The 13,674-nt window shown below is 36.3% G+C and overlaps 1 protein-coding gene across 4 annotated transcripts in view; it reads right to left on the minus strand.

Moving 5' to 3' along the window:
• Nucleotides 1–13,674, minus strand: part of OLFM3 (olfactomedin 3) — a 48,888-nt gene that overhangs the window by 12,926 nt on the left and 22,288 nt on the right. Inside the window, exons 1-3 of one of the 4 annotated variants that reach the window (XM_071750956.1) lie at nt 6,517–6,726; nt 2,880–3,058; nt 432–587 (exon numbers count right to left, since the gene is read on the minus strand). In XM_071750956.1, coding sequence (XP_071607057.1) covers nt 432–587; nt 2,880–3,058; nt 6,517–6,652 — 471 coding nt within the window. In that variant the 5' untranslated portion in view covers nt 6,653–6,726. Of the gene's footprint in view, nt 1–431; nt 588–2,879; nt 3,059–6,482; nt 6,727–13,674 lie in introns of those variants that run through there. The other 3 variants (XM_071750957.1, XM_071750954.1, XM_071750955.1) reach the window with 3 other exon arrangements.

The raw sequence follows: 13,674 nt of genomic DNA on the forward strand, positions 1-13,674 counted from the left end.
TTGTGCTGGATAAAAATTATAATAACCTGATTTATTATAGGCTTTTTTTCTCCTTCAACTGCAGTAAATGTTGGGCAACAGTAGAAGACAGAACACTCTATCTGTTTGCTATTAATTCCATTGGATCTCCCCATTTATCACTGAAGGTTGAATGAATATAAATTTATCCTTATGACATGCACATTGATACAGAAAAAAGAACCTGTTTATAGTGGCATTGCTCTAATGCCTTAATAATTAATGATTACTCCCTGTTACAATTAATTGAATAGACCAAAAAATTATCATCATAAAGGAAGATTTATTACACTTTTCTTTTTAATGTTGCTCTTTTATGAGCACTTCAAGCTGAGATCTTAGCAGTCCATGCATTGCTGCTTAGTACATTGCTTCCAGAGGGCTTTCAAAGTGAGTGTTAAAATAAAACCTACTTGAAAATGCTTTGTCATTAATGTCTTCCGATCATCTTCAATTTGCCGAAACTTGGCCTTCAGCCCTTTCATTTGTGTTTCCATTTTTAATACATACTGGAAATCCCTCTGAGTCCGTAGATTTAAAACTTCAATAGACTGGGACATATTCTGAACCTGTTAAAGAAGAACACTCTCTAAATGCACTTTTTGTTGCTTCACCTTTTTTCCTGGTTAGGTAGTTAAATGTCAAGCAATAAAATGTGCTTAAGTCAATGCTTTACTTGTGAGTCATTTATACCACAGTATAGATTTTAATTCCATAACTGGTGACAGTACAGAAATTATGGTACAGGACTAACAAAGGACCATCAGGAGCAAGACCTTAAAGCCATAAATTATTTGGAAAAGTTTTTTTGAGGGAGAGATCCTTTCAAAAAGGATCAAAAAAAGCTGTTAGGCAGTGGAGACTTTGTCACTTGTAGCAGGTGCTGACTGTTCCTCAGGATGTGCTGCACAGCACATTTCCTTCCAAGCACTTTGTGAGGACTGAGATTTGGAGATTTTGGTTAGTATGAAACTTATCCAGAGATAAGTTTTGCTCATGTATTTGTAAGTAGATAAAAAATTCAAAATTTTATCCAATTGTCTCATTGGTAGAAGCCCACTTTTTTTTTACAGATGAGAAGTTGTGGATGTTCAGATAACTTCTGCAGAGCAAGTAACTTTGTAGCTATAGTGGGCACTTTTATCACAATGTGATAACTCTCATATATATTTTTAACTCTATATCTTATAAAGTATTGCTTGTGCCAATCATAAAAAATGAGATATTTTGCAAGCACAGTTCAATAATTCTCGTTTTCCCTAAACATGAAAAAAGTAGATTTCTGTAAATATACTGAAGTTTTGGCTCAAGAAAAAAACCCAATCAACAACTCAACCTTTCTAAAAACAGACAAAGCCCATAGTGTTCCAGTTTGCAAGAGTGGAACTGAGTTTGCAATTTTGGAATTGGTATTCACGTTTGCAACTCAGATATTGTGACCCACATAACGTATGGAGTCAGGAAATACTCTTAAATACTCTTCAAAATAGTATATGTTCATTATTGTGCAGGTGCCATTAGCAGTTCTTTGAAAGTATTGTTTATGAAAAAAGTAATGTTTCTTTTTTCTTTGCTATCTAATTGTTCAAAGCAGGAAAATAAAGTCCTTCAGGTCCTGGAAGAACTTCATGTGTTTCCACTTGGCAGAAGATACATTCACATAGAGGCTCTAATTAAATTACTCTGCATGTGTTTAGTGAACTGATAATATGACTTTACATACCAGTAATTACCACAGTTCTAATCATAAGAAATGAGATTTTTGAGACCAATGATTTTAATTCGTTCCTGTGGCAGCTCAAAATCTTGTTGAGATCCCTACTATTCCCACCCCAAAAGAAAGTAACATATTTTACATTAATATTTTAGTGTTTGAGAAATACGCTAGAGAAGGAAGTCTTCTGTTGCTAAGTAAAAAGACAGCATGAGGGGAGGTAGCTCCTCCTCTGTGTTCTGGTTCATCTGTGTCTCATGCTGAGCTCTATTGTAACCTCAGACCAAGTCCCTGCTGAAGTTCATGAAGGTTTAGGGAAGGGGAATCTGTGAGGATCTGGTTCATATAAGCACTGGAGTGATTTTTCTTTAGCTAGAAAAAACCCTCATAATTGTACACTAAAAAATGTATTTTTAAGTCTGTGTTTTATGTTGGTTTCTGCTGCCACTCAAATACTCTCTTAGGCCTCAGGTTCTGTACTACTACCTGTGATACAACAACTATAACTTTGGTTATTCATACAGGGAGTGCAGAACAATAGTTTGTGTTTTCAAGGTTACAGCATTTTTTCAGATATGCAGTAGTGACTGATACTGGAAATAAGAATCGGGTTGTTTAGGCAAAATTTATACCACTAGAGAATGAATAAATAATATTATTTGAGGAAGGAAAAAATGAGAATAAATTAGAACTGCTTCTCCTCTATACAGTTTTCTTTGCAGGTGCTGTCACATCTGTATCTTATTTGTTAAGTGCCAAGGAATGACCTTCAACAGCCTCTTATAATTGAAGCAGAAGCTGCTGTTTAAATCCCACAGTAACTAGCTAGTTTGAAGTGGGATTTGTAATGCTTTTTACACAGAAAAATCAGTCCTATCTGTGCATAAGGAACAAATCTGGTAGGAGTCAGCAAGAGAGAAGATGCAAATTCAGTTTGCTAGGTGAGTGGTTTGGGTTGGAGAGGGTGGGATATAAGGAAAACAGACAAATAATCAGTGGTGAGAAAACACGTAGGGTATAGACACTGAAGAAATATTTTTATTAGATAACTGTTCAGCACTCCATTGTGGGTGGTGCTTAAAAGAAAAGGAGCGGATTTCCATGGAAAGTTTAGTGATCAAAAAGACGAATTTGTTGGGAAACTTACCTTCTCTAGGAGCTGTCTGAGTTGTCTGCTTTTGGCATCTCTTGAGCATAGGTTTTGTTCAGGTGCAACAACAGTACAAATGCAACGGCCATCAGGATCTTGGGCTGAACTATAAACTTGCCACCCTTCCTTGGGGCTAATCTGAGTCTGCAACAACAGAATAATAAAAATGAGAGAAACTGAGAAGTTTTTTTTTTCTTTGAATAACCACTACCTGAGAATGTTTATTTTTGCAGAATATGTTTGCATTGAAGTTGCTCCTATTCTACACTTATTAATTTATTAATTAATTAAATTGGTGGTTTTGCAAACCTTTGTCATATCTCATTCCTTTGGAATAGTTTCCTACAAGTGCCCAGCACACATTGTTTCCGGGGTAGATGAGAACAGTTTACTGCCTGGGATTCAGCACAAGCCCGTTGATTTAATTCCTTGCAAAGGCATACTACAGTTTTTCATCAGCAGAGAACAAACATGTCCTTTCAGCCTGAATGACTTTTACTTTAGACTAATGGAAACAATAAAGACTGAAAAGAACAAATATAAAACCCCAAAGAGAGAGCACAGTCTATGTGACTCATGCGCTGGGAACTGGCTCGGTTGTGGGTTAGCAGGTCTGCTCTTAAAGATGTAGCACACAGAAAACTGTTTTAGATTGACTTTTCCCTTTTGTGTGGATGCAGTAAGAGAAGCTTGCTGCTTGGTAGTATTGGAAAATGTCTGGTTAGTTTAGGTAAATGGTGGTAATGGCAGTCATGGCACAGTGCAGTTAATACACTGCACATCCTTCACTGGGGCAGAAGAGTTCTGGAAATTTCTAATCTGTTCCTTTTTTGCAGCAACCACCACTGCTACTGAGAAAGAAAGGCAAAAAATCTTGCACAGCATTTGAAGTTTGTGTGATACCATGTGAGACTCATTCTCTCTCCATTTCACAGGATGTATAGAAATACTCAGCATGAGAGAAAACAATATCATTAGATGAGTGAAAATATTCAGGTGATGGAATTAAAATTAAGAGCACAAGAAAGAGTATTTTTTACTTTTTAAATCTTTAAATTAAAGTTATTATACATTATTCTTTCCTAATATTATAGTATTGAGTACTGAATTTCAAGGTACAGATGCTAATGGATGTCATTGAAGTAGTTTTGGTCTGGACACAGTTGGAATCAAATACTAGTTATAATATAAAATTGTACTCAGTGTCAGCACAGTGAGTGATTATTTAAAACTGGCAAACTTTGATATTGATTTTTTACTGGCATCTTGGTGCAGAGCAAGTTGCAGAGCTCTTCACCTCAGAAGAGGTGCAATATCTCTGTAGACTGAGATTCTGATACATTTTGACTGGTAGCAACTGGTTTTACTGCATTCTAGTAAGTTTTCTACAGTGCATAAATAAGTTCTCACCAGGTACTCCTACAATTTAGACTATAGTTCTTTGTGGTATTCTGTTGTTCTCTGTATTTGGGCCATTAGGGTACCTTCATGAATTAGGATGAGTAATGTGAATGATCCGGAGAAAAACAAGCACATGGGTAGAGGTGCACTTTGCTTTCCCCCCTCTGCCACCCCCCACCCCCACCCTGTTACTTTTTAGTTAGACATTTAATCACCAGCTCAAGCAGAAACTGCTGTGCTGTGCAGGGAAGAAGCCAGAAGGCATCAAAACCTTGCAGAACCTACTGAATCTACTCTTCAAATGCAGACTTACTCCTGACAGGCCATAGTAAACAAACATGAAAAGAAATAAAAAGTGGAGAACAGCAAAGATAATAAAATATGCTAGTTTGTGAAAATCTGGGGAAAAAAAGAGGAGTCCCTACAAAGATCAATATTGATCATTGCCTTGGCAGGCTGTTGTGCTACAGGCTCCCTTCACTTACCTCCAAAGCATTTATTTTTTCACTTGAACTTTTATATATTCTGATAAAACAGTTACCTCCATTGTTACTAGTGACAAGGTAAATTACAGTACATAAATATATGCTTAAATAGCAACAGTATTTTTCAGTTTGTCTTGTGATTTCAGTTCTGGGACTGAACTAAAAAGAGGCAGCCCCTTCCCCAACCACACCTCCTTGTACAATCCTTCCAGCTGAAGGGAGCAAACTGGGAGGATTTTTCCTTTTTTTTTTTTTTTGGTACAACATACAAAATTTTTGAGTTTTGTATGTGCCAGGAGAGAACTTTTGGAGAAGTACATGTTCACTGGACAAGCTGCCAGTGGGTGACTCTTGATGGCTGTTAAAAACCAGTCAGTGATGACCTCAGTATTACTGAACACCTGGGGCATCCAGTCTTTGAGCCAACATCTAAAGTTTAGGAAAAGGTAGCAGATTTGGGGTGCTTGGGTTTATGCAAAAAAGTTTGGGTCTTTTTTTTTTTTTTTTTTTTGAGGGTGTGGACGTGACTGAACTGGGTGGCATTTGGGGTTTGTTTGTTTAGTTTAGTTTTAGATACCTCAGATCATGAGGTATGGTAGGAAACTTTAGTATTTGTTATATATTGCCACATGAACTAGAATATATACTGTAGTTCAATGAGCACAAGTTATATCTAAGGAAAATAAAAAGAGCTTTTTCTTGTCTTTTCACCTTATTGCTGATCCAAAACACAACATAATTCTTTCTTAAATAATTTAATTAATTTCAAAGTAGTAATATTTAAACCTAAATGCCGTGGTTTTCTGCTGTAGTTTTTCCTGCATGCATGTACTCAGTTAATTAGAAGCTGATTAGTAAATGTATTCTTTTTAGTTACAACTAAAAACCTAAGTTCTGAGCATAGTGAACTGCTATACAAACAAATTCACATTTTACATAACATACTATTATGTAAACATCGGTTTGCTGTTACACAGAAAGATAGTGTTTTACTAAACTTTTAGGAAAATTGTGTTCTAGTTTAATTTATGAATACAAGTACAGTGTTTTATTTTATTAAATTCAAGTACTATTTCATTATTTAGTTAATAATGAAATTATTAATGTAATGAGAAGTTAATCACAGCTTTTCTGTAGGTCTTCATTAACAGATACTGCTGTACAAGATCATCAACCATTTAAAATGATTCTTGTGTCATTTGTATTATTCCCATGTCAGTCTTTCTAAAATTCTGTTACTTAACCTCCAATTTTTTTATTTCAATTTTTTTCCTAACAGCTAATTGTTTTCTTAAGTGTACTCCAATAAAGAAAAATAGAAAATAACCAGATGCCTTGCATATTGTAGGGAATAGCTAATGTATAACACTATTCAGACAAGAAGAAACCTACTGCCAGATACTTTCTGTCTTAATAATGCAGTATATTTTCTGGAGCAGTAAACACAGGAAAAAAAGTCTAGACAAATGAAATTACACTGCTGTACTATTTTTAGTATTTCATGCTCATGACGAAGGCATTTGTTCTTAAATATTTAAGGATGCTGTTTTAACACATTTCCTTTTATAGTACGACCACAACGTGCTCACCAATGTGCAGTTTTATGATGCCCAAAGAGAAGCATGCATTAAGTGATGATAGGAAGATCAGTAGCTTAAAAAGAGATTCATGAAGAGGCAACAAACTAAAGCTTTTGCTGGCATTTAAATAGTACTTCAGCATTAAGATGGCTTGCAACACATCACAGCTACTTACTAGAGTATCTGAAGTGGTTATTCTGGTGGTATTTAGTCCTACCAGAGATGGGAGAGTTTGGGACATCCAGTTAGAGATCATTGCCATGGTACCAAGAACAGCACCAAGCTTCAGCAGTGCAGGACTCATTGCTGTGGAGCTAATGAGTTTTCCTAGTGACTGATTATCATCTCAGTGCAGCCTGGCACTGAGAGGCGTGACTGCAGCACACAACACCCACAGAGTGAAAGGAGATCAAGCTACCCAGATTTAATCATCTGTTAGAAACACTCATATCCTTATTTACCCTCTGTCTTTCTGCTCTTACTAACAAATACTCCAGACTATCTTATGCTGAGCAGTCCTTTCTACACTAATAGTCATTGCATTGCCCAAGGGGAGCTGGTGTGGCTGAATTACCTCTTTGTAGGTGCTAGAGAGTCAATTAGCACTTATTTAGTTCCATCATTGCAAAGCAGTCTGTGTTTCTGTCTGAAATGCAAAAGCCCAATCACAAACTCAACACAAGTAACCCCTCACTCCGCATCACTGCTTTGGTAGAAATATGCTCAGGTCTGTCTCTAAACATGACGTTTATTTTGTTGGACACTTGTTCAAGTGGATGGGGGAAAGGGGAACAAATGGAGCCTGCTCAGGAAAGCACCAGAAGCTTTTCTGAATCTTCCTTGGTCTCATATAAATTAAAAACATCACTGACTTTATAATTGGCACAGCTTGTTATTAAGATATTTGTTGTTTATAAAAGAACATTAAAGTAGAAAAGATTCACATTTCTCAGTGCTCTTTTTGTTTTACAAGTTTTTATTCTGAGAGTTATTGCACTACATCTGGGTCTGGCAGGCTCAGTTCACCTTCATTGTGGTTTGTAGGGGAAGAGAAGACAAGCTGTTAGTTGTTCATATAGCATTTAGAGGCTTCTGTTGACTCTAATCTGCTGTTAAATCTACTGTTCTCTAGTGCTGTAAAATGTCAGGTTCAGAAACAATTTCTCCTTTTCATAAATCTAGCAAGTGTGGGGAAAAAAAAAAAAACAACGGAAGAGCTTAGAAATCATTGTATTGTTGAGGTAGTTTTACTTTTTAAGAATTAGTTTTAAAGTAAGAAATACTGAGCATGGATATCTAACAGCAACTATTTTAGAGAGAACTTAGGAGTTTGCAGACATAGACTACTATATTTTTCCTGGAGTCAGTTACAGCCTTCCAATTTGATTCCAAGAGACTATATTTTTCTTAAGGAATTTTGGTAGTTTCTATGAAGGAAACCTTTGAGGAAAATGAAGGAATTTATTTTGTAAGATGGTGATCATGTGTGTATTTATTAAAGTTACTAAAACCCTGAAAACAGATTTTCAGAGCTTGTACACCGAATTCAGACTAGAATTTTCCCAAATGCATTGAGAATTATTTCAATAAATCTTTATAGCTTAATGAAGACACATGGAAAATTATTTTTAAAATAGAAATTGGAAAACACATTGAGATCTATTATATAATATTATAAGGAGTCTGCCAGCAAGAGAATGCAGAGTGAAATTCTGGGCAACAGAATGATAAATGTTTTCTTGATGTTGCATAGGAAGGTGAGCTGTTTCAGATACTGGAAAAACATAACCCACCAAAGAGATGTATTTCAAAACAGCGTTGTTCAACTCAATAGCAGCATTAGGTTTCATTAATCAACTTCTATAGTAGTGTTTGGGCTTAGCCTCAGCCTCTGCGTGTTGTGGGGCCTTCTGCTTCTCTGCTGCAATGCACTGTCCCTTGGCATCCAGGTTTCCTTACTGGGAAAGGTGCCTGGTGTGTGCCATGTTTCAGGGCACCATGGGCGAGGGACGCAGTGCTGGATCTGGAGCTTTGGAAGCACTGCTGTGTTTTCCAATTCTGTGAAGGCAGCTGTTTTATTATATATGCTTTTTCTATTTCAGAAGGTAAATTTCATAATAGCTTGGACTCTGTGATGGTGAACATTGTTTATTTCTCTGAAGACAAGAGGGGCTGTGCAAGACACCCTTAACAAGGTGCCTTGAGGCTGAGAGGTCAGTCAAGCATTACCTCAGCATAGCCCGTGGAGATTGCTTGAGTCTTTGAAACAGAGTTGGTATTTTTGTGGAGATAGGCTCAAAGTTGTTCATTGAACAGATGTGCATCCAGAATGGCATCACAAGTCAGGTTTTTTGCTGAAGTGTTGCATTTCATTGTCAATTTATCCGTTTTTCAGGTAATTCCGTTGATTACTTCTAATATGGATTAGGTAACATTTGACAATGTTGCACAGTTCTCTAGTTTTATTGAGTTCTTCTGAAGTACCTAAGCATCCTCTCTAGACTTAACACAAAAAAGATTCATTCACCAGTTTTATTGCCTTTTTTATTCTTATCTTCTTTCAGAACTTTAATAGGCACATTTATTCCTTCAGTTTTACACATTTCCTTGAAGACAGGTTTGTTTTGTTTTTGAACAAATTGAACAGTTTTTGTTTTCTGCTCTTAAACATTTACTGTTCCAGAAAAGAACATAATATGTCTTCTTCTGATTGTTTTAACCTTAGACAAAGTACATTCTGAAGGCAGTAAAAAGCTTTTCTGATGTCTGGATGAATAATTACTTTTGATTATCCTTAATCCACTGTACTGTCAAGTTAAAAAAAAAAACCCACCTATTTTATTATTATGATTACTCATAACGGATGACATCCTGCTTTGTTCTTGTGACAGAGTATTCATTAACATAGTTTAAAATAAACCTGCTGATGTGTAACTTATGGTACTGCTGCTGCTCTTTAAAGTCCATGGCAAGAGATGATACTCTGGTACTCCTGGCTAGTTACATAATTTAAAATTATCATATACTTGGCATCTGATTCCCCAAAGTGCTGAAGTTAGATCCTCTATAAATGCAGATGGGCTTTAAAGCACGTTTGCACTGCAGTGCAGGGATGATGCCAGGCTCTAGAGGTATATGCTAGTGCAGACTTTCACTTTTTTCAGGCTGTTTACTTTACTTTCACTTGTTGCAATAATTAAATAAAATCTAATGTAAATAAGAGTACAGCCCAATGTATGGTATGATAATCTATGTACTATAAAGAAAAATGAGAATTGGGAATGTCAAAAAGGAAAATGTTATGAGAGACAGTAATATGTGGACACACACATAAATGCATGAAAAATGACTAATTACCTCCTGACTGGAGGAAAAGCAACAGTAATTGTAAGAAAGGAAATGGTGACGTTCAGCAGCAGTCACTTAGCCCTGATGTCAGCTTATTTATTATATGTAACAAAAAAGTTCTCTCATTTCCAAATATTTCTCAAAATTCAGAATCGTGTTCATGGATATATGCTATAAAGGCTTTGCCTAAAACCTTACATTTTATGCAGGTAGAGATCAAAGAGATTGCATACTCATGGCTTAGAGGTCTTAAATATCTTCCTTTGAAGTACAGCAAAATCAGAAAGCTTAAAGCTCAGTAAATTTGTGCTTTGACAGATTAGGTTTAGAAAGTAAGCACATGCATAAAAGTCAAAGCTTCCCTTGTTATAATGTTATTCTATAGTGTATAAAGTTCTTTTTCTTCATGTGATATATTCTATTGGTCACCCAGCAGCACATAGATTCTTCATAAAACATATGCCAGTACATTAGTCATGTTTCTGAACATTACTGTTTAATCACATAAGGTTAATGAATGTATAAAGCAAAGTTCTCAGAATTTATATAGCAATTAAAATTCATAGAGCTTAGGTGGACCAAGCAAGTACATCTTTGCCCTTTCAGTTAAATTCCAGTTCTCTGAATTTAGAAACACTGAGAAAAGATTAGCTTCTCTATCTAACTCTGGTTTTGTTTGGTAAAACTCTCTGGCTTTGCAATGTTACTTGTGAGTAGTAACATCCAGATTCTTCATAAGAACTATCGAGAGGTTCAGGCTCTTTCCAGAGAATATCCTTTCACCAACTCATCTGTGCATACAGTGACATTTTTCAGTCAGGCATCTTCAATGATAGTAAAAATACTGAGCAAGGGATTTTAGAAATCTGTTGTCCATTACCTGCTTTCACCAATGAGGTGATGTTGTTTCTGAAGTGTTTTTAGCTATCTGTGTGTTCATTTTTCAGGCTTCAGGGAGCTTTGAGTGGAGGAAAATATTGTTCTTAGTATTTTCATGTTTGGTTTTTTTTCCCCACCTATTCTCCTCTGTTGTGCTGTTAGCCATTCCCAAGTGTACAATGGAACAAAGTAGAGTGTCTACAATGGGCTTAGTCCATGAAGAGAATTGCCTGAAAGTAGGAGCAGGCTGGCCTTAAGGAAAGTTTGCAGTGAACTGAAAAAGGTGGGGAAAAAAATTAAAAAATAGGCAGGAAAGGATTAACTGGAAATGAAAACTTCAGTTATTTCTTGACAATTTAATTTTCAATAACATTGAAATCAAATATTCAGTGAAACTTCATTAGCTCTTCCTTTCAAATGTTTGATAAGGCAATGGGTCTAATGGTAGAAGAAGAATTTAGTGAAATCACCCTTTTCTCTTCCGTTCTCTTTATTTCTCTGAGTGACCAAGGTCATTCACAATTTCTCAGAAAGTTAATTTTCTGAAATATAAAGACATATCTCTTTAGCAGAGAATGCCTAAAGGACAGAGAGCCCTTTTCCCTTCAGTAGAGACTGGGAATCTGTGTTTTTGGAGAATCCTGGGATCTGTCCTCTAGCTCTGAACATCCACAGAATGGCAGGGTGCAATGTTGTGTGGTTCTGGGGTTGGTTGGACATCATACAGTACTGCAGTTTCAGTGCTCTTATGAAAGCTGTAGGAATTGGATATAAGGACTTATTCCTCCTAGAATAATCCTCAGTCTTAAGTATTTTGTCTTTTTTCCATCCTCAAATATGTATTATTCTGCTGAGGGTGAGTGTGGCAGGTGAGCCGAGTATAAATATTAAAATTAACTTGGTTCTCCTAAGAAGCTGAGATTCACCATCAAGTTAGATCATATATTTTCCTGGAGTAGACTTTAAGCCATGAAAATCAGTTAATTTTAATATAATTTAATAAAATATGTGTTTTCAGCTGGCTCTGACTGCAACTAGATACCAGAAAACAGAGACATAAGATATTTAGAACAGTTGCCCCTTTAGGGCCTGTGAGAATGGCCAGTGTGACTGGACCCTGTTCTGGTTAATGTATGTTTACAGCTTTTGGCAGTCATAGGTTACAGATCCCTAAAGTGGAGGTGAATTGTCATATTTAATAGCCCCAGGTAAATTTGTTCAGTCCCTCTTTAAAATCCCCTTGAACCTTTGTGAGTGTGATGAAGACTGAACTGAAGAAAGTGGAAAAGGTTTGTAAAATAAAATTCCCCATAAAAGGAGAATTTTGACCTTGGGAAGAGACTTATGGGCTGTGTCTGTACTTATAAATACAACAGGCCTGGGACATGCGGAATAGCAAACGATACTGTGAACAAACTCCTTGCTTACATTTTCCTTTTAAGCCTGGGCAAGACTCAGGGCTGAATGGTTTGGATGTGGATGCAGCATTTCAGGAGAGGAAGAGTAGTTTTGCTGTGTGAAAAGGAACCGTGCTTTAGGGTCAAGAGAGCAGCTCATCTTTTTACTTAGTAGGATTTGGCTAAGCGCTGTCTTTGGAGCTGAGAGCAAAGAAACCACCTACTGTTGATTTCTACTGTATTTTGGCAGCTCCTGTTCTTTGTAAAGTAACAGCTTTGCATTACAGAAGCGCTTGGCTTTATCCTTTTATTTCTCAGTGTGGTTTGTTGTCAAGACTATATAAACTGACTAATGAATACATGAAATGGGGAGGGGGTTATCCTGTTGATTTGCCCTTCACCATACTGTATGTCATGTCACACTGATTTTCTCTGCTAACATACCTGTCATATCCTCTCTAAGGATGAAGTAGGGAAAATTCCTCAGAAATATAAACTAGTACATACTTGCAGACCAAAGGTGCATACATCTGGCACCTCAAAGGCTGATATCCTTGAGAATTAACAAAATCCTAAACTGGTAATATTTTTAGTACTGGAAGTTGCCTCTTTTGGGGGACAAACAAGGCTACCGTAATGAGACATCTTATGATTTTCCAGGATCCTAGGCTCAGCAATAGTGTTGAACCACCACAGATATTCACATTGTTTTGAAAGAAGTATTTTGTATTCAGACTCTTATTTTCCCACTTCTACCAGGAATTTGACTTATTTATGATTGATATACCACTTGGCAGAGTCTTAGTATTAGCAAAATGCTTAGACAAATCCATAAATGCAAATAGTTAGCAATTCAGGAGAGGCCATGTTCCTTTATGACGAGAAAAAGAGTGGTGTACGTTGAAAGTCCTCATAGAAATTGGCACAGAAAATTGTGACCCTATGTAAAAACTGAGATAAATGTAGCATATTTCTTGAAATTTGTAGAAAATAAAAGCTGGAGAGTCTAACTGTGTTCATATTCTAGCTGTGTGGCTTTCATGCTACTTAAGGGTTGCTTTCAGTGCTTATGATTTTTCACCCTGGAATCAGTTATCCTTTACTCAGGTTTCCCTGTTTCTCTAAAATAGGCATTGAATTCTGTCCTCTGAGTTAGAAAGCTACAGTCTTGGACTAATACTGACTGATTTTTCAATTATTCCAGAACGTGATTGCAGCAGTTTGTGTTGCTCTGCAGTCATTTGATGGAATGTCTGATACTACAGATTACAGCAGTGAAAGAGAGCAAAGCTTTTTACAGCACAGTAAGTTCTGACATCAAACTGATCAATGACTTATCCCTGCAAAGGCTCCCATTTCAGCATTTTCAAATGCAAAGAGTTCTAAAAATATAATGGTACACATCATGACCCATTCCACTCATTCTTTTATAGCTGCATTTTATGACCAAAGGAAACAAGGTCATTCCCAATTTGTCAGATGAATGAAATTCTGTAGTTTTATGGGGTTTGGTGAGATGACAAGAGAAGTATAAATGATGAAGACTGAGGCAATATCACATCAGAAGCCTTCTGTTTACTGAATCTCTCCATACAGTTTGTAACCTATATTTTAAAAATTACTTTTCAGCAGTTTAAGGTTATTTTTTGTCATCTCCAGCATTTAATCCTTGTGTTCAGTCATAATACTCTGTATACAATAT

Source organism: Heliangelus exortis, chromosome 8, assembly GCF_036169615.1.
Source record: "Heliangelus exortis chromosome 8, bHelExo1.hap1, whole genome shotgun sequence".
Lineage (NCBI taxonomy): Eukaryota > Metazoa > Chordata > Aves > Apodiformes > Trochilidae > Heliangelus > Heliangelus exortis.